Below are 25,970 nucleotides of genomic sequence, written 5' to 3' on the forward strand. Positions count from 1 at the left end.
CCTACAAGTTGCTGGCCATCGAAGTGACTAGGGCACTATAACTCATAAAATCTATAGCCTCTGCTGCTGGTTGCATGCCAGAATTAGATATTAGGTCTGTATTGCTGAAAGTATCACTTGCTTTGACTACAGGACCTGGAGGAATCAGGCTGAGACGGAGCCAGAGGATCCCCCTATGAGTAGGTTTTATACACCCAGAAGATGCTATACAGACCTCAGAGGAAAAATTTTCACTGATAGTAGTCCTCCTTAGTTATTGACATGGGACCATGCAACAATGTGCCTGTTAAGATGTGTCTACTGGTATGGTACAATAGTGAACTGACTCTTGGAGAGACAGTCAACCATGCTCTGAACAGATTTAAGTCCTATGTATTAGAGGGAACTTACATTTGAAACTGTACACCAGGACGGATCTCTGCAGTTGGGGAAGTGACTACTATTGTTTATTAAGCAGAAATATGTGCCTGTCAAACCCTAAACATTTGTGCATATATTCTTAGATCACTGCAACTATCAACTTCCATTGTGGAGGAACCTTCTTTTTCACAGTGAGCAGGGGTTAGTGTGGAGTCTCACAATGGGTCAAACTGGTGACTGTTGCTGTGATATATAGTGGCTCAATTATTCTAGGATACAAATGGGAGAAAATAATCAGACATCCTCTCTAAGGCTTAAGGAACATTTCAGAAGAGGGAAGAGAGGGGCAGAGGAAGGGGTGGAGTGCTGTGTAGCTATTTCCTCCAAAAGAAGGCAGGAGTGAGGGTTAGGAGACTCAAGAAACAAGCCAAACAAGAAACTTGGGAAAGTCATAAGACTCTGGAAAGTCAGGAAGCTACAGGGCTCATGGATGAATAATGAAGGGCATCAATTATTTGCATGCTTGGCATTCTCATTCTCTAGCCCAAGAGTCATGGATATCTAGTCTCCTGTGATCATCCAGAAATGGCCAGGGCTACAGTGTAGAGTGGGTGGGGACAGAAGACCTCAGCTAGGGCTGCTTCTGGGCTTCAATAGGTATGAAGGAGAGAGGCAAGTATCAGGACCCTTGCCCATCCTACTCTTAGCTCAGGACTTGGTTATGTGGTGACAGCAACAAAGAGAAATTTGCCAGATATCCTACACTACAGATTAGGATTTTGAAGTCTCTAGAATAGTCTGTCTGTCTGTCTGTCTGTCTGTCTGTCTGTCTGTCTGTCTGTCTGTCCGTCCGTCCGTCCATCCATCCATCCATCCATCCATCCATCCATCCATCCATCCATCCATCCATCTATCTATCTATCTATCTATCTATCTATCTATCTATCTATCTATCTACTTATCTTTGTGTGTTTATATCTGAGTGTCTTTCTCTTCATGCACATGCCCATGCATACTCCCATGCACAGACATACACAGACACACCACATTACACACACCCACAACACCCACACAGGTCATATCTCTTGGAGAGTGCTGACTACTTCAGGAGGCATTCTTTTCCCACATTCCAGGGCCTTCAGCCTCTCACCTGAAAAAAAAAGATGAACCATTGACTGGCTCCATAGAACAGAGACAAGGGACAAAACCAAGAACAGAGAATTCTGTGGCACTTCCCCAATCAAAATAGCTTTATTCATTCCTGACTCATGCAGTTGCAGTATGATCCTCACAAGGCAAGGCTGTGTTCTGTGGATTCTGGAGCTTCAGGCTGGCGAGAGGGCAGGCAGCACTTTCCCAGCACATTGGCCAAAACCAACACGGTAGCCATCCCCCTGGCAGTGACCTGAAACACAGTAGGAATGGGATCAGCCACATTGCTGGAGTCTTCCTGGATGCAGCCCCAGGTAGCTGCAGGACCAGATATCATGGGAGTCAGAGGTAGGCAGGCATGTCAACATAACATACATATGTGAACCTCCCAGGAGGACATGAGCTGGAGCCCAGGCTCACCACACAGTCATGGATTCCCAGAAGTGCCACACTCCACAGCCTTTCTGTGGGTTCTCAGCTCCGCATATGGGTCTAGATTCTAGGTCTATATCTATAAATGAGCCTAGGGTCAAACTCCCTGAGTTTTAAAGCCTAGCTTCCCTTGAGGAAAGCTTCCCTGCTTCCCTTCTCAGATTCCTCATCTGTGACTAGATCCAATGTCAACTTCATTGTACAGACTTGTTGCAAGGATGACGTGTGTACAAAATTCTGAGGACAGGACCTGGTCCATGTGAGGACCCTCTCAGTGTTACCTAGATGGTAGAGCAATGTGTTTCATCAGAACTTAGTCCACTCTGCAAGGAATGGCAATCCATTTTCCGTGGTCGTAGGGGATTGGATTCAACATTTGGATAACATTTAAAGTAAAGATCCTCAACTATGATGTCATCTATTCCATTCTTCTTCAACAGATGTGAGGCTAATGTAAGGAGAAGCCTGTCCCTGTTTTAACGGAAGGTCTATTTAGTGGGGGCATCAGGACTGGACAAGATATGAGGGACAGATGTATATTGGCAGAGCAGAATGGAAAGAAGGGTGCAGAGAGAAAGGGACATGTGAGCTGGGCTTTGATGAGTGGAGTTCATTAAATAGGCATGGCATGCATCGGTCAGTTCTGCTCTATAAGACTGTCATGAGGGTACCATGAGAAGACAGTTACAAAGGGCTCCAAGAAGGCATCTTAAGGGCTGAATCTTAGTCTTGGTGAAAATGGACAGACAGAAGTTTTCAGTAGGGTAGCAACAGAATCAAGTTAATACAGATTTTTAAAACTCCTTTGATGGAGTTGCTTATCTGGAACCTGAGGCACATGGAGGCTAGAGGGTTAACTGGGGCATCATGAAGACAAAGGTAGCATTGCTTAGAAGCCAACCCATGGCTTTGCCTTTCATGTTACTTATCACACACTCCCAATCTGGATTCAGGACCCCTCCCTGGAGCTGTGCCTCCTGCTCCTCAATATAAAAAAGAAGAAATGGAAAGGTATAAAATCCCAGCAGCCAGTAGAAGAAAAAAGGAGGCCAAGAAGCCCAGTGGTTCTCTGGAACAGAGGGGCAGCACATTTGTGTGGTGAAGAATAACAGACACTGAGGCAAATATGAAGAGAAGCCACTACCACATGACTGTGGGAAACAGATTGGTGTCACAATGGTTCAGACAGTGGGCATAGAAGTGCCCAGAAACAGGTTCTTGCAAGTACAGAACAGAATGCCAAGGCTGGGGACTGATGTCTGCAGCCACTTGTTCAAACTGATAGTGTTTGCTTTACCTTCTCCTATGCTGTCCCCTCACAGACAGGGTCCACAATCAGGCAGGAGACCAGGTTCAAATCCTGGCTCTGCTTGTAACTGTTTCTGTTGACACTGATTAAGAATGCAGTTTAGTTATGGTCTCTGTATATGAAGGGTGAGGACTGGGTACCCCGGAGAACTTTGTCCAGAGCATCACATGAACTACATGAGAAGCTACTATATATTCGGCTATCAAGGACTGATATGGGAATTTGTCTCCCCGTTGAGAGGGCAGAAAGCAGGACAATGACAAGATAAAGACAAGTCAGAGGAAGCCTAGGAAAGAGGCAAAGACACCCGGAACATGTCAAGCTGGAAGACAGTATACAGGCGCTGGTGGCAGTATACAGTCCCTCATGGCCAAGGGACGACAAACCAGGGCACATGTGGATTCTGCTTCCCACAACTACATTGCAAAGGACTCTCCATACCTTCTGTGGTACAACCATCAAGAAAACAGCCTGGATAGGACAGCATTGTTAGATGAAGCTTATTCAGGTCCTGTCATACTGACATTAAAGGGCCAATTCACCCCCTTGCCCCCTTCATTTTAACATCAACACTTCGAAAAAAAGTGTTTTCACCCAATCCATAGGACCACAGCAAGAACCTGGGTTGGCTGGCAGGCACTGAAGCAATACTAGATAAAACTGGCATGCAGCAGTTCGGATACATGCTTGACATACAGGGGTCTAGCCTTGGAGAGAGCAGCTCACAACAGAACTGTATCCTGCCTTTGCTATCTGTGTGATCTGCCATGATTCACCTCCCTTATTCTCTCCTAGCTTTTTTCTTTCTTTTTCTTTTCTTTTTTAACTTCGCAAAACTGGGGCAACAACACATTTCCTAAAGGCTTGGGTGAGTAAAAAATGAAGTGGAAGTAGAAATAGCTCCAGCACAGCTAAGCTCTGCAGACATTTAATAAATGTAGCCAGCGTCTGGCATCTCCAGAGGAAGCCCCTGAACAGTTTGTGGATGGCTCACACACAACGTCCCTATACTTGCAATCATCTACGTGTGATTTATAATGCCTAAGGTGAAGGGGCCTTTCTCTGGGGCCTCTTTCCAGGAGTGCAGCCCTCTCACCACCTGTATATCAGATGTCTGCTGTCCAGAACTGTAAGAGAAAACCATCAAGCTCATGAGCCCTTAGCACAGGAGCTATTGGCTTGGTATAGGAGCTGATAGGCATGCTGCTGACTAGAATGGCACCGAGAAAGCTGCTGGCAAAGGACAGACGTGACTGCCTGTGTGGTCAAGAAGGCTGAACTAGGCTGTGCCAGGCTGAGGCTAAGGGTACACAGGCTCTAAGAAATGTAGTCCTATGACAGCAGAGGCTGAGTGGGCCACACAGAATAGCATGCCAAGTGAACAGATTGTATGAGGCAGCAAAGAGAGGTACCAGGAGAGGAAGAGGTACCACGAGAGGATCTAGGGCAGAATAGAAGTGTATGGAACGAGCCTAAGGACCCTACGAGCAGGACTGATGGATCTATTGCAGAGGCTTTGTGAGGGCTCCAGCTGTGCATCAGTGGGGTCTGTAACAGCACAGAGATAGTCATCGGACCCTAAGAGATGGGTCCAAGGTTCCAGTTCACAGGACAGACTATTGGTACTAGGATAGCATCAAGGAAGTGTGGGAGACCAGAAGATACACAAGAGGAAATGAGTGGGGGTAGACTGAAAGTAGAGTGGGTAGAAAGGTAGGAGATGGTTATAAGCTCCATAGAGGAATGCCCCTCAGAGAACATCCCATCAATGAAAGGTCAAGATACTGGGCTCTCTGGAAACAGCTGGGTAAAACAACAGAGAACTAGAAAACCTGGGTATACATCATCACTAACTCAAGTATTTTAGCTGAAACATATACTTAATGCTTTAGATGTATTGAAAAATGAAAAGAATTGGGACTCTATAGATCAGTCGCCTAGAGGGAAATGACTTTCTTATTCATTGTCTGAAGTGCCAATCTCACTGTGTACCCTGTACAACAGTCCACAAATGAGGCAGAAGAGTGAGCCAGTATCCTCATCTCTGGAGTTCCTGGATGCCCTCCATGGGCAGGGTCTCAGTGCACATCGATCAAGGGCAAAGCTGTTGACATAATCCTATAGATCTAATGCCAACTTGGCCTTATCAAGATGAGACCAACTGAGTCACAGAATTTTGAGTACCACAATGGGCACACTGTGGGTGAGTCTCTGGGAGGTCACTGGAATGTTTCTGACTCAAGAAGTGGTCTTCTGAGCAAGACAGTGCCTTCCTTGCTATTAATAAATGTGTGGAAGGCAGAGTGGCAACAAAAGATATGAGGTCCCCAACCTCCTGGAAAGGAGTTTCTGAGACCTTGATGCACTACCTCATGCCCTCCCCAACTCCAGTTCCAGGTCAGACCCTAGCCATTGTTTTGGACATAGTCCAGAAAGTCAGGGCCCAACCACTACTGGGTAACTGCTTGCAGGTGGTGGTAAGGGATGCAAACCAGATTCTCAGTGTTCCCCTGTGTGGACACTAAGACATGAAGTTCCCAGGAACCCAGGCTCTAGGCCAGGGCATATCATGAAAACACAGAATTCAGGAAGGCCTATAAGGACAAAGGAGACAGACTGTTCCATTGTCAGATGGATACGCTTGGCCTACAGGGTTAGATGGTTCACACCTGTTATGATGACTTCATCTCCGTCCAGAAGAAAGGTCCTGGTTTGCCCCTGCCCCACATCGATAGCCTTTGTTCCCTTCCAGGACAGTTCCAGCATGGAGCCAAAGCTTTCAGGGTCCTTTATAAGAAGAAAGGGGGAAAGAGGCATGTATTTATATCTTGGCAATATGTCAGCTTTAGTGTGGACGGTATAGTGAGAACCAGGGGCCCATAAAACCTTTGAGGCCACTTTGGACATATCCTGGTGACAGGCTGTGCCTTCACTCTTCCTGTAAGCCTGCTATCTATTCAGGGTCCTGTGCCTAGAGTGTACCAGAGGCTCACTCCAGTGTGCCCTCTTAATCCATACACTGCAGCTAACAACCCCAGACATTGTCATATCCCACATTCTACCACTGGCAAGAGACTATCACCCCCCAGTCAACATGGCCAGGGACTCACAGTGAAGCTAACCTATCCACCACCACTACCCCTAACACCATGATTTCCAAGGTTGCGCACCCTTCCTCCCAGAGTCATGGTAGCTCAAGGACAGATGAGAAGGATGCAACTATGAAGTGTCCTCATCCTGGGGGTTGGGGACAGAGGATTAGATAGAGTGACTGCTGCTTTCTGGGGAGACAGAGTTAAGATCTGGTTCTAACACAGGTCTATCTTGGTCTGTGTGTGGCAGGGAAGCACTCTACCCTCCAAATTGCTCAATTTGCCTATCTTTGGCTTGGTGACCCACATGGGTCCTTTGAGACTCACTGATCCACTGATGGTTCCAGAAGCCAAGAGGTCCCCAGGTCTCAGATTGCATCCATTAACAGAGTGGTGTGTCAGTTGCTGCAGAATGGTCCAGTACATGTGCTGAGGGCAGGAACACAGAAGGATGTATGTGGGCATCCTGCTCTCTGGGAAGGATTTAACCAGCTTCTGCATGCCTTTCCTGCGCTCTGCATTCCACACATACTTGTAATTTATGCTTGCCTTGTTTTGAGATTTTGCTTTCCTTTAGTCCCTCTAGATGACCTACTGCCCACCTGCTGAGGTTTCAGCCCACCTTGTCCACCAGCCCTAATCTCATTCTCTCTCATCTCTCCAACAATCTTTTCCAAGATGCCTGAAATCTGGGCCTGGTTATCTATCAGGCCTATATGTTCATGGCCACCTCAACCCTGGGAGTTCTCAGAGGCATTCCTGGTGGCTTGTCTTTCCCGCAGTACCAAGGCCTGGCTGACCACCCTCCAGCCTAGGCGTTGGAGTTGACCCTAGTCCTAGAAGTTGAAATTATTTGAACAGAATGTCAGAGTCAGATAGCCTCAAGCATTCAGATGCCTGAGCCTCTAGATGACACGACTTCCTGGATCTCCCTTCTACAACCATGCAGGCAAACAACTAGTCCTCAGAAGTGGGTTCTTCCCTTAGTTCCTCTTCAGTAAGACCTCCTTACTTCTTTTATCTAGAAGGAATGTTATGTAAAACAAATGCATCCATGCATAGAATTTTCAAGTGACCAATAAACATTTGAAGAGGTCTTCAGCTGCATTAGCCAATAGGAAAACAGAAGAGAAGTCACAACGCCCCCAAATGGCAGAGTTGAAAAGGTACACACTACATGTTGTCTACACATGAAGCAGCAAAATTTCTTAGATATCACTAGTGGGAGTGTCCATGTGCTGGCTAATCTCAGTTGCCTACTTGATATACTCTATAACTACCTGAGGAAGAAGCCATTGTGAAGGACTTTCCAGATTCAGTTGGCCTGTGGAAACGCCTGTGAGGGTTTCTCTTGAGAGGGTTAATGGAAGTGGAAGGACCAACCCTAAATTTGGAGGAAAGCATTTCATGGGCTGGGTCCTAGATAGAACGTAAGGTGAGAGGAATGGAGCATAAAAATTTTGTTCTGTTTCTTGACTGTGGCTGTGATGTGACCAGCTACTTTAAGCTGCTGCTGCTATGACTCAAACTCAAACTGTGAGCTCAAATAAACCCTTAGGTTGCTTTTGCCATGGTATGTTACAGTAGCAACAGAAAAGTAACCAAATCAATCCACTTGGATAAACGTTTTGGAAAGTTATTCAAAACTATTCCGTTTGAATATTCAGTAGACTGAACTATACACTTTGCTTTGTCATGTGTATATTTGTCATTGTACATGTGTACATGTGATCTCTGTCTGTCTATCTGTCTATCTGTCTCTGTCTGTCTCTCTGTCTCTGTCTCTGTCTCTGTCTGTCTCTGTCTCTGTTTCTGTCTCTCTCTCTCTCTCTCTCTCTCTCTCTCTCTCTCTCTTTATGTGTGTGTGAATGTGTGTGTTATGACATAGCAGTTCTATTCCCAGATATATACCTAACAGAAATATACACATGTTACTCCAAGAGATGTGTACTACATTATTGACAGTAATTCAAAGATAGCCAAAATATGGAAGCAACCAAATGGCCATCACCCTTTGTAGAGCTGGCACAGTAGTATCCTGTATAGCAATGAGACAAGCTCTCACTGCAAACAATGTGGCTGAACCTCACAAATCCAGCATGCAACAATGAAGCCCAGCAGAATAGATACACACTATATCAATCCATATTAAACTAATAAACAGACAAAGTTACTGTATAGCAACAGAAACAATGAGATGGGGCCTACACTGGGGAAATGAAAGCATGGCTGAAATGAGGCAGCAACCTACTGAGGGCTGGGAATTCCCCTTTCCAACATGAGTCAGACTAGATGCATAGGTATACTTTCTTTGTGAAAACTCCTCAGTGTCTTCATGTACAATTTTTGGCATTTGCAAATCTGTACTGTATCTGTATATGTGTGTGCTGTTGTTTCAATAAAAAGCCTGCCTTTTGATGGCCCCACATTTAAGAATACATACTTCTCTAGCGTAGAACCCAAGGTAGTTGGTCAACACCTGTGTCAGATGTCTCACAGCCCCCATAACGCCAACAGTCTTTTCTGGACTCCGTAAGTGTTTACACATGTGTATACACATGCACACACAATGTAAAAAATAATAAATATTTCAAAAATGTTTGCTTAAAGAATAAGTGGGCTGCCATGTGAGTAAAGCTTGATGCACAGGCACAAGGGCCCATGTTTTATTAAATCCTATGGCCCACCTAAAAATCAGGGTGCATTGTGTGCCTGTAATGTCAGCACTAAGGAGGTGGAGGCAGGAGGACCCCCAAGACTTGCTTGATAGACACCCTAGCCAATCAGTGATCTCCAGATTGAGAGACCTTGTCCCCAAAATAAGGTGGAGGTTGGCTAAGGAAAACACCCCCTGTCAACTTCAGGGCCCCTCATGTACACACAGACAGCACTTTCTTCAACCCAGATTATCAGGACATGGGATCCAGAGGCTTGGTCTTTATAGGATGGGAAATGCACCTAGGAAACTTTGGCCATCTCTGTGCAGCAGCTTGCATCTTGAGGGAACTCTGTGATGTCAAGCATCTCTAGAAAGGAAGAGGGTAGAGGAGACTACGGGCTTCCAGGCTGATGTGTCAGTCCCTCCCAAGTGGAACAGAATATCCCCTGTTCCTGTCACATTCTTCCCTTCCACAAAGCAGTCTGATGGCCCCCAAACTCACCTTAAAGTTGGACCTGCAGATGGTAGCTGCCTGGCTCATTCCTTCTCCTGTCAGAAATTGAGAAGTAATACTTATGCAGATTTAGTCCTACTGACCAGGAAGAAAACTGCTTCCTGCTCTCTGATATGATTTCACGTTGTCGGTGGAACAGTAGGCTTTGGAGGATGTCAGAACTGGGATATGACCACTGAAGCCATCTGGTCTAAGAAGGGCAAAGACGTGCACCCATGCTATCAACCTGAGCAAGCACCACTAGCTGACAGAAGCATGTGTGCTTCTGAATCTAGGCATAGCTTCAAAGTACTTTTTACAACAATTCTCCTGATATCCATCAGGCCACTGAAGACACTACAGACTGAAACCTACATGTGACCTTGATCAAGCACAGCATGCTACCCTTGGGATAGCTGGTTTACCTGCTACACTTCTGTAGTGATAGAGAGTGTAATAGTTCACCATTGATGCCAGCAGTCCTTTCTCCATGCAAGAGCTCAGCAAATGCTGCCATGTTCTGAAACAGTATGAACTACTAGAAAGTACTTGCAACCTCCAAACCTAGCTCTTCCCTTTGTGCTTGCGGTCCCTCTATAACAGGAGGTGTGGTCAGCAATCCCATGGGAGGTCAGAGTGCCCACATTGCTGATTTCCAACCCTGTTATTCTGCTGCCAGCGTGGAACCCCAGAACTGTCACTTCAGCACTGTAGTGTGCCAGATGTGAAGTGTTTTCACTCCCATCCCATCCCTCCATAACAGCGCCCTTCACTGACATAGAGGGAAATGTTCAGAACAAAAGCAAGATGGGATAACACTTCAAGGATATGCCTGTGAGTGAAAGCACTAGTGTGGAATTTACAACCCTGCCACTTAGTTCCACCCTGGCCCTAGCTATCTCAGTGACTCTGGGTAATTCTTCCTCTCTGAGCCTCAGCTTCTTGACTGGACACCTGAAAGGATGGAACAGGTACGGTGGCTCTGAGATCTTTCCTAGGTGAAGCATCTTGCTACTCGATCCTCAAGAAACCAAGTCTCCTGCTACTCCCAGGAGTCAGGGACTGGCCATAAGGACACACTGGTGCCTCTGTGTGAACACAGATAAAAGGAGAGAAATTGAGCGAATAAGGGGTTGGCTAGAGTTCGGCCTTGGGGAATTTAATATCTCTAAATGTGTCCCACAGGCAAGTGGTCTTCCACCCTGAACATGAAGATGACACCTGCCCCTTCCTAGTTATAGGTTCTGTTCAGGACCCATTGCTGTAGTCCTCACTATCATCTATAAAGCCAATGCTACAGGGGTTGGGGATTTAGCTCAGTGGTAGAGCGCTTGCCTAGAAAGCACAAGGCCCTGGGTTCGGTCCCCAGCTCCGAAAAAAAGAAAAAAGAAAAAAAAAAAAAAAAAACCAATGCTATAGTTCCCGTTTCACAGATGACAAACTAGGGCAAAAGGGGGACAAGAATAGAACTGAGACTAGACCTCCACCACAGCCTGCATAGTAGGCCCCTCACATCACAGCTTGGCCTATAGTGCTAGCCCCTCATACCACAGCTTAGTTGCAGACAGGCTCAGCGGAGGTAGGCTATCAACGTGGCTGTCTTGGCTGCCCAGGATATAGTCATGACAGAGCCCTACTTCTCTCATTCTCATGAGCCAGTAAGATCAGGCTTTTAAACAGGGTTTTGATGAAATGTGCCACACATCAGGGTTGCAGTGACAAATGTGAACAGACAAGGTAGACGATGGCTCAAAGGCTGCAGAGTGAAATGCGGGGTAGAGGACGAGGTCCTCCAGTGTAGGACAATGCACCGGAACTGGAGGATGGCTCTCACACTTTTCTTTACAAGAGCTCCATACAGCTGGAGCAGGTGCCTCTAGTTCTACCCGGCAAAGTTCAGGATCCGTTGGGACAACAGAGCCTTCCCGTGCCTGCCTGCTGAGCCTAGGCAACACTACTCACCCCATAACATACCTTTCAAAGCAACGGACAGGTTGATATCAAATGTGTAGGGCTGGCTGTGGCAGAGATATGGCAGGGGCTTAGGGTCCTAAAAGGGAAGAGCACATCAAAGATGTGGCTATCAGGAGGACTGATTTCCCAGCAGCCTCTGCTCTCCAGTACAGAGTGTACCGTGTGGCAACAGTATTTCTTCTCCAGGGACCCAGTCCCAGAACACTGTCCTTGGTTGTACTGTAAGATTCAGGGGGTCACATGTGCCACATTTGAGAAAATAAGCTGCGGTGTGTGTGTGTGTGTGTGTGTGTGTGTGTGTGTGTGTGTGTACAGAAGTAGGTTAGAGGTCACAGGAAGTAACAATGCTTCAGGAAGCTGGAGGAGGACAGACTTGGGAGGGGGACAATAGGAGATCAGAGATGGGCCATAGAACCTGTAAGGAAAAGGCTAGGACAATAGTGAGGGCAAGGTGGATGTCCTGGAAGGTGGAGTGACTGGAAGAAGTGAAGCTGGCAGCCATCTTTGGTGCTGCAACATGTGGGAAGGCAGTTGATGTCCAGGTAGTATGCTGCCTATTGGACAAACAGTATTGTCCCAAAATACAACACACAAATCATTTAGCAGGACCTAAGATCACTCTGGGTAGTCGGAACAGCTGTGCGTTTTCACTGGTAACAATGTGACTGGCGATACTTGTAGTGAATACAGCTCCTTTCCCAGTGTATGAAGGGTTAAACTAGAAACTGCTTTGGCCCGGGGGGGGGGGGGCTGCTGACTAGTTGGGAAAGGGCAAGAGTGGTTACAGCTGTATTTAAACAGTACTTGGGGAGAACAGAGGCAGTCAGCATCCAGGCATCCCTGTGAAGATAGGCCTGGGGGAAGGACTGTGCAGGAGGATGTGGTCCACTAAAAGCAGGGGCCCAACAGGTCCTGGGTGTGCAGAAGATGAGAAGGAAAGCAGGGCGTGAGAGACAGAGGGGAGGGAGACCACCAGAGGGGAGAGGTGGGTGCTGTGGTGGGAACAGCTGGGGAAGATCCAAGGAGACAGAGTGAAAACCCTGCAGGGACTTTTACAAAGGACCAATTTGCAGGGGAAAAGTCCCAAGCGTGTTCAAGCATAAAATGACATGGATGAGTCCGGGAGAAAGTGCAGCAGAACACAGGGGCAGAACAGAACCCTCTGGAGGAGAGTTAGGCCCAGAGATACAGGAGGACCAGATAGGTCATTTTCCAGAGCCATATTTGAGAGAAGTTAGGACCTTCAAGGTATTGACTATAAGGGCAGGGTGACTGTAGTGAAGGGGTGGGATATTGTGCTGGGAACCAAGTTGGAGACACACACTTTCCTCCTTATATCCTCTATCCCAAAATGCAGTCTACAAATTAGACTCTAGAGGGAGCCATTGCATAAACCAAAATAGCGCAATGGGGCAGCTTTGCCGTTAGCATTTTGTCAGGTAGTTTCCCTGAACTCTGAAAACTACAAAATTATGTTTTTTCTCTATGAATTGTATTGGAGGAAGAAAACCCTCGGACCATGGCTGCCTGGATGGTGCACCAGGATCCTCCAAAGAACCACCATGTCTCAGTATCTGTTCAGAGGGCAACAGGAAAGGGCAGAAACAGGAACTTAGAGCAGGGCTTTCAGCAGAAAGTGCTTACCTGCTTTGGGTTTGGCACCACAAAGGGCATGAGAGCATCCATGGGCACCACCCATGGGGAGATGGTGGTTCCAAAACTTTTCCCCAGGAATGGCCCAAGGGGGACGTACTCCCATTGCTGGATGTCTCGAGCTATGGGAAGACAGTAAGCTTAGACTCACAGTGGCTTAGAGTCACTCCAAGTTGCTTCTTGCCCTTGACCTACATGGACCTCTCTACAGGGCTCTGGCCAACCAGATCTCCCAGAGAACAAAAAGAAGGGTATTCAGTATGAAGACAGAGGTCCTTGGAGGCACTGTGTTGGGGTACAATGAAGGACAATCCCTATAAAGGGCCTGAATGGGGGAAGGCCCTCTCCCAAGATTTCTGAACCCACTTCCTCTTACGCATGGTATCAGGTGCAGAGCTGGGACTCAGATGCTGGGCTAAGTCTCAACTCAGTCATTGGCTAAAATCCCCATATTCAGCTCTTCATCAGCTGGTGATGGTGCTGGCAACAGTGAGTGGAGTGTGAAGGGCTTGATAAAGGTTTAGGTTCTGTCAGCTCCATCCTTCCATGTATGAGAAAGCTCCTCAGGGAAGCTCTGACTGGCCCACACCCACAGAGCCACAGGTCTGTAGGGTACCCACCCCTGCAGTACTTAGGCTTTTATCCCATCCTCATGTCCTGTGTGTGCCCCTCAGAACAGAACATCAGAGGAAGTTGGGCCACCAGACATTACCACTCCAGTCGTTCATGAGGACCATCCCGAAAATGTGCTCCTGGGCCTTGGAAATGGGGATTGGCTCGCCGAATCTGTTCCCAGGGCCTACAAAGAAAGCCTGCCGTGGAGAAAGTTGGTTAGAATCTACATGACCTGTTGCTCTGGGTCACTGTGGCTTACAGAGCAAAGGGAAAATGTTTTCAAAGTTCAACCGGGGACTAAGGCTGCCTGAGGACCTGGCACTAATTCACTGGCTCTCTAAGATGGCACTGTACTCATGTATGCCCTTTCTCCCCAGCCCCATGACGGTTTCTTCCTGACTGTCAGGGCACCTCGGACCTTTCTGCTTCTTTCTCTGTCCCATACCCCATACCCTAATAACTGACAGCTTAGGACACTTGTGAAGAATGAAAGTATCAGGCATGCTCATGCCAGGAGAATTGACAAGTTGACCTCACAGTCCCCAAAGGAATGGCACCTGTTCGATAGCCATGAACCAAGAGAACATCCACCAACCATGTCTGGGGAAACTAAATGTGGGGGAGAGGGAGCTCCTGGAACAGCACAGAATCATTACATTCATGGAACTAGGGTCACAGTTTAGTTTGTCTTTGAGATAAGGTTTAAACAGTGCAGCAGCATCATCAAGATACACAGAAAAGAGTCGAGGGCACTGAGGCATGGAGGACCCCACTTCTTTCAATTCAGGGGATCTCCACCTCATTTCTCATAACCACATGTGAGACTTCAGCACTCTCAAAATAAAGTGCTTAATTTAAATAAAGAGTGGAGCCTTGGTGTAAGTCTTTCTAAAGTGATACAGGCCCTGCCACTGAAAAGGTGGCAGGTCAGCAAGGTTGATATGTCCATTTATTTGACGCTTGTTGTTCAGGTGACATTGTATAAAATCACCATGAATATGACAGAACAAGGGAGCTGGTGCTGCCACAAGATATAACACGCTAGGTTTTCCTAGCCTCTGACTACAACACTAAAAATGACCAGGAAGCCATTTCACCTAACCATATTTTACCTCTTTTTATTAAAGATAGCATAGTGTTGGCTCATCAACACTGCATTCCCCATCAACGGCTACAACTTAGGTATGAGTGAGACATTTCTAACACATGTCTTTGCAAGGGGTATCTGCCCTCCGGCCATTAGAGGACCACAACCGACCTCCATTTAGGGGGCATTATAAATACTAAAAGCAGCTCAAATCACATAGGAATGTGGAAAATAAGGAAAAAACAAACCAAAAAAATTAGCATGTTTTTATAGCGTGAGACCTGAAACAAGAAGACAGAGAGCCTGGTGTGACCTCAACTGGGGACAAGTGTGTGTATCAGGAGACTCAAATTTTCCACCTCTCTGCCTGGTGATGACTTGTGTTAATATTTGGGTTGCAAATAAGTTTTAGGGAGTGGGAGAATTCACAAACACAGAATCTGAAGAAAGAGCCTCATGCATTCAGTGGTCACATGGGGACACAGGGCTGCTATTTGTGGCCAGACAGGTGTGAACTGCTGCCCCAGAAGGACTGCCTTACTGCCACAGGCCTTTGTGGATCCCACTCAATAAAGCTCCAGCCGTAACTCACCATTTCCAACTCCATGTCTAAGCGTTTGCTGGCACCATACACAGGAGGCTTTGCTGGGAAGAGGACAGATGAAAGTAACCATCAACACCAGGCTACAGAGCTCCTAGCAACAGAGCAGAGCTAGGCTACTGGAGTCACTTACAGTTATCAGGTCTCATCTGTCCCATGGGTCTTCGAATTGGGGTACCAGACACCACAACGGAGGAAGCTCGGCCATGGTATCCCACAGGTAAGTGGAGCCTGATAAAGGAGGGTGGTGATAGGGTACCCAAACTTCAGAAAGAACAGTCGACATACACTCATTATTCAAAAAATAAAACATGTCCCCAAGTGCCTAATGATAGAAGAATGGATAGAAGTGTGGTATATCATATGGGGGGGGGGTGAGGTGGGTAGCAGGAATGATTCAACTTTAAGAAGAAAAGAGGGCAGGCCATGCCTGCAATTTCAGTACTCAGGAGATAAGAGGCAGAAGGAGTACCACCAGCTTGAGGCCAGCCTCCTGTACATTGTAAGTTCTAGGAAAGCCAGAGCTAGCTATACAGTGAGGAGGAGGAGGAAGAGGAGGAAGATGAGGAAGGGGAGGAAGAGGGGGAAGAGGGGGAAGAGGAGGAAGAGGAGGAAGGGGAGGAAAAGGAGGAAGAGGAGGAGAAGGAGGAAAAGGAAGAAGAGGAGGAAAAGGAGGAGGAGGAAGAGGGGGAGGAGGAAGAGGAGGAGGAAGAGGGGGAGGAGGGGGGGAACTATAAATAACCTAGGTTTTTCTGATCACAGACAGAGAGCTCTTCTGCTTCCATTGTGGACTCTGCCCATCTCCAATAAAAGGGAATAAATCATAAAGCTCAGAGCAAATAGCTATCCAACACTGGGGCAAACTGTTAGAAGATACTTATAAAACAAGAATATGGGGGTTGGGGATTTAGCTCAGCGGTAGAGCGCTTGCCTAGCGAGCACAAGGCCCTGGGTTCAGTCCCCAGCTCCGAAAAAAAAAATGGCTGACCCCTAACACTATGTATAAAAATACAAAATGTAAAACAAGAATATGGAGAGGAAATAAAAGAGCTTTTCCCCCCAAATATCAGAACAAGTAAGATGGGGCTAGGAGTGCTCTGAGACGAACACACAGAAGACAGGCTGTGATAAATACCTATGGTTGTTTGAATAAAGCAAAAGCTTAGGCCTGCAGTGCAGTGAGTGGCAACCCCACAAAAGGTCTGTCCACACCCCAACCCCCGAGAAGATGCGGAAATAGTCTTTATAGATGTAACTAATAGCCCAGGACCCATCTGAGCATCCCAGTATACTAGAATGCCCTGGTACAAGGTAGAAGACATGAAGAAGAGGAGTCAGCCATGTGAAGACAGAAACAGATGGGAGTGATACAGCCACAAGCACTGTCCACTGCACCAGAAAAATGGACAATAGGATCAGACTTGCCGGACACAGCAGGCTGGGCCTGTCTCCAGGCTCCTGCCTAAGGTGGGTGGAAATGACAGACTGCTGCCCTGCACAGGTCCAGGCTGTGTTTATCCCCAGCCAAACAGAAACTGTTTGCATGACTTCGGGGTGGGGGAGGGTGGGGATGGATGGGGGATGATCCGGCAGACTGTCTAGCCCCAACAGAGCTGGCTTTCATCAGGATACTAGAACTCCTCTAGTCAAATGCCAGTGATAAGAAAGTGAGGAGCAAGGATGAGTAAGGAAATAAATTGGTCCCTACCTTCATCTGAACCAAACTGAGGGCCTCAGCCTTTGGCCTGCATTTATTTAACATCAGAGTGGTCCACAGTGTTACCCCTCCCCCCACCATGCACAAGTACTTTATTATAGAGATAATACTTGAACTCTAAAATACTTGAACGTAATTTAGACTTCTGATCTTTTTTTCTGAATGCTAGCGCAATAGTAACAGAACAGTAATAGGCAGCTTGTCGAGGAAAGGAGGTAGAGGACCAAGCATCACAGGAAGTCAAATCTCCATGTCTGTTCTCCAGAGGAGAGCTGAAAGGACCTATCCACAGGCCAGTGATAGTCTGGGTAGCCCAGGACACCTAAAGTCATGCTGAGGGAACCAGAAGCTGGGCCTGTTCTTTCTGGAGGCTGTAACACCATCGGTTCTACGTTTTCCCCTTGGCTACTTTGACCAAAGAGGGTCTTTGCTGCTGGGAAAAACATATTGTAGAGAAGACAGCTGGATTTGAATTTATCCCAGCATCTGGTCTAGGACATACCAATTGGGCAACAGCGCATTCTCCTTGCCCCTGAACATAATGCCAACGTTAGTGGCATGCTGCAGAGAGGAGTAGAAGTCCGTGTAGTCTCCTGCAGAGGGAACACCCAAAACAGCCAGTCACCCAGATGGAGGAAGTCCAGGTCCAAAAGCAGGGCCTCAAACCATTCTTCAAGATTCAAGGACCCCTTAACACAGAAAAAGAAAGTAACTCCACACACTCTGAGTCAGACAGGGAAATTTAAATGCAGAGTAGCTGCCATTATGCCCCTCCCAATTCATACCACATATCATAGATGTCCAAAAAAAATGGACAATACAGTCAGAATTACAGGACACAGCAGGCCAGGCTCTTGCTTAAGGTGGGTGGATATGACAGACTGTGGCCCTGAGCTGTGACCCTTACATGCACAACCCTTGCTACATCTTCGTTTAATATATGCCTGCCCCTTAGTCCCACTTCTCCTGTATCCCTGTTGGTTTAAATCCTGGCAAGTCTAAGGCCCCATTACTGAACCCTTCTTTGGGGTGGACCTCTAGTTCCATGTATGGAGACTTTTGCTCAATGTCACCATTCCCGGAAGTCCTGGTTCAGCTCTCATGTCATGTGCCTGCCCCTTAGCACCTAGAATAAAGCATCTTGCCTTTGTATTTGAACTTGTCTATCAGTGTCTGTTGATTGTGATGAGCTGAACTTGGGGGTTCATGGACAGCAGATATCCCCTCCCATATGTGAGTTACTAAGTTCTACTAGAAAATCCATTTAGGCTAGTTTGCTTACTCATCTTCCTAAACCTTCTGCATCCTCCCACAAAGCAAAGCTGAGTACCCCAACCCCAGCGCCTGGACTAGAAGTATAAGCGGCAGAATAAGGAGAGGAAACAGTGTCTGGGAGCCAGCTAAGCAAAAGGCAGACAGTCTGAGCTGTGCTTACTACTTCCCACCTTCAGTCCTGTGGACAGAGATAACAGTGAGACTATTTATCATAAGAGTAATCACATCCATAACAGTAAAAACAAGAGGCTACAGCATCAGTGACCTGGGAAGGATGAAGGATCCCTAGAAAACAAACGGCTTGCTATAAAAAACACATAGCACAGTCCTATAGAGAAGCAAGAGAGGAGCCCATCCTCAAGCCCACCTTCTGCCTAGCTGTTGGCTACCAGCACCTCTGAAAGGTTTTGTTGAATGGGGAGACTTGTTCAAGAAACTCCATCTTCCCACAGCAAAGCTATACAGTTCTCAGACCACAGGTGCCCAGGCAAGAGCAAAGGCTTCCCCTCATTGCTGTCATACTGAGATGAAGCAGCCTAAACCTGCTTCAGGCTATGAAACTATACTGACAGCAACTTGCTGAATCAGTCAAACCAAATGCCTGGTCAAATGTATACATGCTCCCTGCAGGGTCCTGTGGTTTTCCTCAAAACACCTCTCTCCTGACTGCTCAAAGTGCTTACCTCAAAATCTGGGAAGATGAAGCAAATTGCTATACAGGTATCCATGCAGGTAGTAAAAAACTTAGGCTGCTGCTCTGGGAGAGCAGGCTTGTGACAACTGAGCCAAGGCTCACTATTCCATGAGCTTGGTCACATTGGGATCAGCTGGCAATCCTGGAGCTCTTGATCTGTTTTCTCTCCACCAAGATATGGGGTTCCAACACATCTGTCTAGCTATCTAGGCCCACTAAGCTATTCGGGTTGGCAAAGCAGGGAATCAGGACTCACCTATGGTAGCAGGAAGGTGCATCGTGGCAGAAGCCTGGGAGGTGAATGCACTGAAACACAGAATCAGGAGCTTCATCCAGTCTTCCAGGCCCAGACACCTCCCACCAGCATGCAACCCAGCTGTGGGGATGGATGGAGTGGGCCTGACTGTACCAGGATAGATAGACAAGTAACCAAGCAGTCATGCAGAAGGGTACTGCCAACTACCCAGGCCTAATCTCCCCTGACATGACACTCTTTCCATGTATTCTCACCGCTGCCGAAGCTCCTTGTCATCTCTGAGCTGGGCTTGGCTGGCAGACAGTAAGTTCTGTAAGGATGCTCTTGCCTCCTTCCATGCCGCTTGGCCGAGGCCCATAAAGCTATTGAGAGTTGTCTAAGACCAAAACAGGAATAGAAGAGGTTGTACCTGAGAAAACCCCTAGACCATCCCTCCTGTCAGCCTGACTTCTCTGCATCCATTCACAAGTTGGGACCTTTGTTTACATTTTGCCCTCTCTGCTTAGAGCTGGAGAAAGCTGTCACCTCCCCTGATGTCCCATCCACTTCTGGATTTACATCTCACAATCAATTATTATTATGCAGACAGCAACTCTTGAACTGTACAAGTCCCACTTATCTAGCAACAATGCCGGCTCTGTAGCAGAGGGTGGCCAGGAGGACTGGCAGAAAGGATTCATGCAAAGCTCCTGAACAGAAGAGGTACTTGGTAAATACCACAACTATCCCTGCCTGTGTTTCAGGGAAAAGCAGACCCTAAGAGCTGAGCTGTGACAAGGGAGGAAAGTTACATCCATCCCACACAGACGAGGTAGACAAGCTGGCTGCCCCCAGGCACAACTGCATACCTGGATGACAGGGTAGGCATCCTACACAGACACACAAGCAAGGTTGGATGCCCCAGGACTGTACCCTTGAAGTACTGGGCAGTCATCATTCATGAACATAGAAGCCAGGATGAGTGTCTCAAGCTTTACCCTAAAATCTAGACTGCAAGGCTCATGGCTCCTTTTCTCAAGGTTTTCCTGAGCCTCCAAAGACCAAAGCATGAACATCCTTGTATATAAAGGAACCAGGCTAACACAACAGTCTCACCTCATAGGCAACTTGGAGAGATCCACTGGACTCAGGAGCTCACATTCTATTGAGAAGCTGCCCTAAGGTGTCGAGGCTACCTCATGCCACCTGTGTGTCTCAGAACAGCTCCTCCTCATCCGGGAATAACTGGTGACTATGAAGATGCTATGTCATTTGTAGTAGGTGGTGAGACAGAGACAGTCCATGACACAATGTCCTACCTCATCGAAGACATGCTGATGTTTGGAGAGGACAGGTCCGGTAAAGAGGTGTTTAATGACACTCAGGTCCAAGATCTGGTCACCGATGGCCACACCAATCCGTGGCTTTGGCTAGGAGAAGAGTGACAGTCAGTTCTGACAGTCACAGCACAGTTACTTAGGGACTCATGGATTCCATTGAGACGGGATCCAGGACAAGAAAGAAAGCAGAGCCATGATCTCTAGTTATGAGTTGCTCATCACCTTACCAAGAACCCGAACCTCTTTTCATGCTCGGCCCAGGGCTTTGCTCAGGGCCATTCTCTTATGAAGCAGAGCAGTGAGTGTTACACATGTAGTAACTTGGAGTATCAGCTCTGTGGTAGCTTAAATGCAGCAGAGCTCAGGCCGTAGGGAACTGCAGAAGGCACAGTGCTCAGACCAAATGAATGGATTTCTTTTATGCACTGTAAGAGCTCTGCATGGATTCAAATGAACACAGAGGCCCAATATCTTGTCAAGGCTGGTCTCTGACCTCACAGCACTGAGCATGTTGGAAGATTTCACCTCCTGGAACTCTGTCCTAAGCTAGGCTTCCTTGGCACCTGAAGCAGCAGTTCTGCCATATTCTAGGAGATCCAGGAGAGGTGAGATGTAGAATCCTTGGCTGTGTCTGTCTCCAGTGCTCCTTTCAGTGGGCTAAGAGAAGTAGCTGCCTGGAAGCCCCCAGGGATTAGGGGTAGACTAAGGCCACATAAACCTTAGAAGCTTCCCTGGAGAACCTGTGTGTTCTCAGCTCTGTAATTCCCTGGGCCTTCATTCAGCCACAAAGATCAGCAAGCTGAATTTACTTAAGTTGGGGGGTCCACTCAGGTGGTGTTCAGGAAAGACTCAGAGGCAATCATCCTATGCCTTGCTGAAGGCAAGAAGGAACCTCTCACTAAGTCATCTGTTACCTGATCACAGGCATTACCTGCCTAGTCATGTGTGAACAAGGCCTCCCAATTGTATTAAGTCATTTTAGTGCTTTATAAGTTGCCAAGCGAGGAGAGCTATGAGTAGCCTTACCCAGCTCTAATGCCTATGTATCCCAACAATCACTGGGATAGCAAGATCTCCACAATGCTGTAATAGTGGCATAATAGTGTATATTCTGAGGGTAACCAACAGCTGTAATTGGACTTAAGGCCTGCTCAAAAGGAGGGAATTCATGTCTGTTAGTGTAAAAACCTAGCCAGCTGACCACTGTTGGAGAGAACACAGACCCAAGAGGAGAACCCACTACTGTCATTTTCCTAAACCAATAAAATATCTAAGTGTGTTCTAAATATGTATCCTTATACTGGCAAGTAAGTGTATCTCTCACTCATCAAAGAAACTTTTTTTTTTCAGCAGATAGAAACCTGTGATCCTGTCAAAATGTAGAAAACAACTCATCATGGGGCGCCCAGCCCTAAGACACATCTGTAATACTCCTAAGGCTCAGGAAAAATCGCCCAAGAGGGAACAGAAAGAATGTAAGAGCTAGAGGCCTGGGACACCTGTTGATAGATCATTTTCGCTAGACATGACCAGGAAAATGTACCTAGAAACTCTTGACAGTATAGTTGCCTAAACAAGACGAGCACAATGACACCAGTTGACCTGCCACTGCTGATGGGAAATTCCACATGGTCCCACCATTAGATGACGAACCACAGGAAGTCAATGGTTGTCTCCAGGGACAAACATCTGAATAGGCAGTCCAATCCCAAGTGGTCAGCCCTGGATACATGCACATATGAACAAAGCATTCAGTGGGTTATACATGCATATGAATATACATGTAACAGTAATGACTAAAGCAGAGATTGTGAATTTGGGAGAGGGAAGAGAGAAGTTGGAAAGATGAGAGGGAGCAATAGGAATGATATAGATACAGTGCTTGTATGACATGCTCCAGAAATTTAAATTATTACTAATAAAAAAGAAGCTGGACATGGTGGCACATGCCTTTAATCCAAGCACTTAGGATACAGAGGCAGGCAATCTCTGAGTCCGGGGTAAACCTGGTCTACAGATTTAGTTCTCTGACAGCCAGGCCTACACAGGGAAACAACAACAAAAACCCCACAAACCCACCAACAACAACAACCCCCTTCCCCAACAAAAACAAGATGATGAAAAACAAGATGACGAAAATGCAGAGCGTTGTGTCTACAAAGCCTCTAGCCACACATCAAAGAACAGTAACTCCAGATTCCCCTGGGAAAGCAACCCTCTTAACTACCCAGTCAAGTCCTCACAATGTGCCTGCCTGCATAATGTCCCTGCCAAACCCACTGGTATTCTCAGAAAAGGATGAGAGTATGTCTCCTGAGGGCAAAGTATCAGAAGAGGCCAGAGGGAGTATTCTGCTTCCAGAAGGTGGTTGGCTGGCTCAGGTTAAGCCTCCACACACCTCATATGTGGAAAGGACAAGTTAACTTTGTGTGCTTGCAACATCTAGTCATGCCTGGTGGTTGTGAAACCACCAGTTGACTCTTCGGACCAAGGCATTCGGCACAGGCAGGATACAAAAGAACAACAGATGTGGAGAAAGGTATCAAGTACCAGGAACCACTCCTTCCTTTCTTCCTTTTGCTGGTGCACGCTAGCCAAGCACTTTACCACAGTGCTACCCGTCTGTCCTGGCAAAGATACTCAGACTCCTAACTTCTGTTAGGTGCAAGCAGTTCCCACAGTTCTGTAGCTTACAAAGCTGAATCAACACTGTAAACAAATAAACAAAACCACCCAAAACAAACTAACCCGAAAAACAGAAAATACCACAGACATTTCAGGGGGATGTGCTTTTCCCACCCAAGGATCCGTTTTATGTATTTGCTAACAAGTCAGCTCCACTAAACCATTTTCAAAGATTTCTTTCAAGTCAGACTATGTGTACAAGTCAAAGTTCATTTCTCCTGCCCCATGAGACTTGCTTGAGATTAGTTCAGTGAATGCCTAGCAGCTCACTCTAGAGCAAAAAGAATTTAGGCTAGAGGTAAAAGAAAACGGTGTCTTAGAACGCAGTCTCTAGGCCAGGAAGTGCTCAGAGGAGTTGCTCAAAATTATGGGAGTCAGCTGGTACTTTCGAGGTTACAGGATCAAGGGCTAAGCTGTGAAGTGAACGACCACCCAGCGTAAGGAAATAGCCTGCGAAACTATGTGACCCCTTTTGGGACACAATCGCATAGGCCTGCTGCCCGTGCAGGCGTGATAGCTCCCATTTCTCTTTGCATCTGGTTCTTGCACAGCCCCACATATACCGAGAGTGAATTTTCAGTATTGTGCACAACTATGGGTTCTGAGAGGCATTGGAGCCACAGGAGCCCTTCACCGAGACTGGGGGAGAAATCCACCAGAGCTTCCACCTCCCCACTCCCGAACCCAAATGTTGAAGCTCACGTTGCTTTGAGTGGAGAAAACGCCATAGGGCAGGTTTTGGATGGGAAAGTCGGAGTCCTCGGCCACCGGAATAAAGGACATGCTGAAGAGCACTGGGCAGCAGAACCCACAACGGGTAGGGGTTGGCTAGCGGGATTATGCTTAGGGCAAAGATCAGCCTAGCTGAGAGCCTTTAGATTCAGGGACCGCCCGGAACCTTGGGACTGCCCTCCCCTTCACCCGCTCCTCCCCTGACCATTACCCGGTACCACCAGGCACACACCCCTATCCCCGCCCTCCTGGGACCGCCTCCCTACCCTAGGGATCCTTTTAACACCCGCCCCGGGACCGCCCCACACCCCTCCCTCCTCCCCTACCCTGGGCCTACCCTCCATACCATCCAGCACCCGCCCCAGGACCACCCCATTCCCACGCCTCTCGACTGCCCCGCATCCTTCCTGGCCAGCTCCTGTCCCAGAACCACCCGGCACCCGCCCTGGGACCACCCGGTTTTCTTTTCCGGCGAAATCCACGAAGCCAAGACCACCGCTTCGGTTCGGATATACAAAGCAATCTTCCTCATCAACCCTAGATGTGCGGAAGCCCTGGGATCGCCCGGCCCTCGCCCTGCCCCAGATGTGCCCCGAATCATGGGGTCGCCCCGCCCTCGCCCCGCCTCCGAAAGGGCGTCTTGTCCACGCCTCGCCTTGATCCTCCCCCTTCCACCCTCCACCCTCCCATCTCCATCCCGGAACTGTCAGACCGTTCCGCCCCTATGTCTAAACCTCCCCCTTCCGGGTCTAGCACCTGGGCCCAGGTACTGGTCTCACCTAAAACGCCCAAGACCCAAAGCCCCGCCCCTATAGGTGTTTTATTTCCATAATCTCTGAGGCCTCGCCCCTTTTCAAAGCTTCCCAGCCAGACCCCACTTCCAGTTTTCAATTTGGGATCCACCCAGTGACCCCATTTATTTGTCTAGGTCTGCCTCCAGCTCCTCTGGTGTCATTGGATACTTCAGAAGCTTTGTCCCTAGCTCATCTGCCTGTGTAGCCTGTAAAGGCTGGAGTTTGAGCCCTCATCTAGAAAAGTGTGCCACGACTGTGTTAAAGTCTTGGGGTTCTTCTGTCTCTGCCTTCTTCCATACAGTACTGGTGGGGAGGTGGGGGTCGTCCACTTCACAGTAGATACAAGAATTCGATTTGTTAATGTTAGTTGATTTCCAAATGAAAGAGTGGGAGGAAAACATATAGACTCTGGGGCCAGAGATGTTAGAAGTATGGCTAATCACTGACTAGAAACTTGGGCGTCCACTATAGTTGAAGTTAGGTTTCAAGGAAGTACCTCTCAGACTGTGGCTGTGTTAGTGCAAATGCTTTAGAAACATAATCTGATAAAATAAAAAAAGGGAGGGGGTTATTTGAATTCTTTTGTATTCGTGGAGACCTGCCTTATGGTCTAAACTGTGATCTATTTTAGAGAAAGCTCTGCTAAGAATTTGTATTTTCTGGCTGTTGGAGAGTTTAATGTTTAATATTGTCAATTTAACTATCAGATTTAGAATCACCATGGAAACACACCTCCGCATGTCTGTGCGTTTCCAAAAGGTTAAATGACTGTGCAGCGTCACCTCTTGGCTGGAGGCTTTGAATAAAGGAAACATGAATCTGGACAGCAGTATTCATCTTTTTCTGCTTGCGGATAATGGATGCAATGTGGCCTGCCTTCTCCTCCATCCTGTGCCATGCCTTCCTAGTACGGTGGGCTGCATCTCCTCAAACCGTAAACTTAATCTTTCTACCCTCAAATACCTCTTGTCAAGTATTTGGTTACAGCCATGAGAGTAGTAATTAATACAGATGGAATATTCTGTGGATGTGTTAGGTTGGTCTCATCTAAATTGGACTCTAAAGCTTCTT

General features: G+C 47.4%; 1 protein-coding gene across 2 annotated transcripts; it reads right to left on the reverse strand.

Moving 5' to 3' along the window:
• Positions 1-1,581: 1,581 nt before the first annotated feature.
• Fah (fumarylacetoacetate hydrolase) lies at positions 1,582-24,359 on the reverse strand. 2 transcript variants are annotated; one of them, XM_039108811.2, is made up of 15 exons: positions 24,076-24,359; positions 22,232-22,410; positions 20,668-20,778; positions 19,624-19,745; positions 19,370-19,419; positions 17,647-17,737; positions 15,561-15,658; positions 15,419-15,471; positions 13,837-13,936; positions 13,116-13,246; positions 11,472-11,547; positions 9,507-9,553; positions 6,673-6,774; positions 5,923-6,040; positions 1,582-1,765 (listed from the first exon to the last, which is right to left on the reverse strand). In XM_039108811.2, exons 4-15 carry the CDS (start codon positions 19,725-19,727, stop codon positions 1,686-1,688), a joined length of 1,050 nt encoding a protein of 349 aa, XP_038964739.1. In that variant the 5' UTR covers positions 19,728-19,745; positions 20,668-20,778; positions 22,232-22,410; positions 24,076-24,359; the 3' UTR covers positions 1,582-1,685. The 2 variants fall into 2 exon arrangements, with proteins under 2 accessions (XP_038964739.1, NP_058877.1); NM_017181.2 differs by lacking the exon at positions 22,232-22,410 and having other exon boundaries at positions 24,076-24,256.
• Between the last annotated feature and the right edge of the window lie 1,611 nt (positions 24,360-25,970).

The sequence above is a fragment of the Rattus norvegicus genome, chromosome 1 (genome assembly GCF_036323735.1).
Source record: "Rattus norvegicus strain BN/NHsdMcwi chromosome 1, GRCr8, whole genome shotgun sequence".
NCBI classification, from domain to species: domain Eukaryota; kingdom Metazoa; phylum Chordata; class Mammalia; order Rodentia; family Muridae; genus Rattus; species Rattus norvegicus.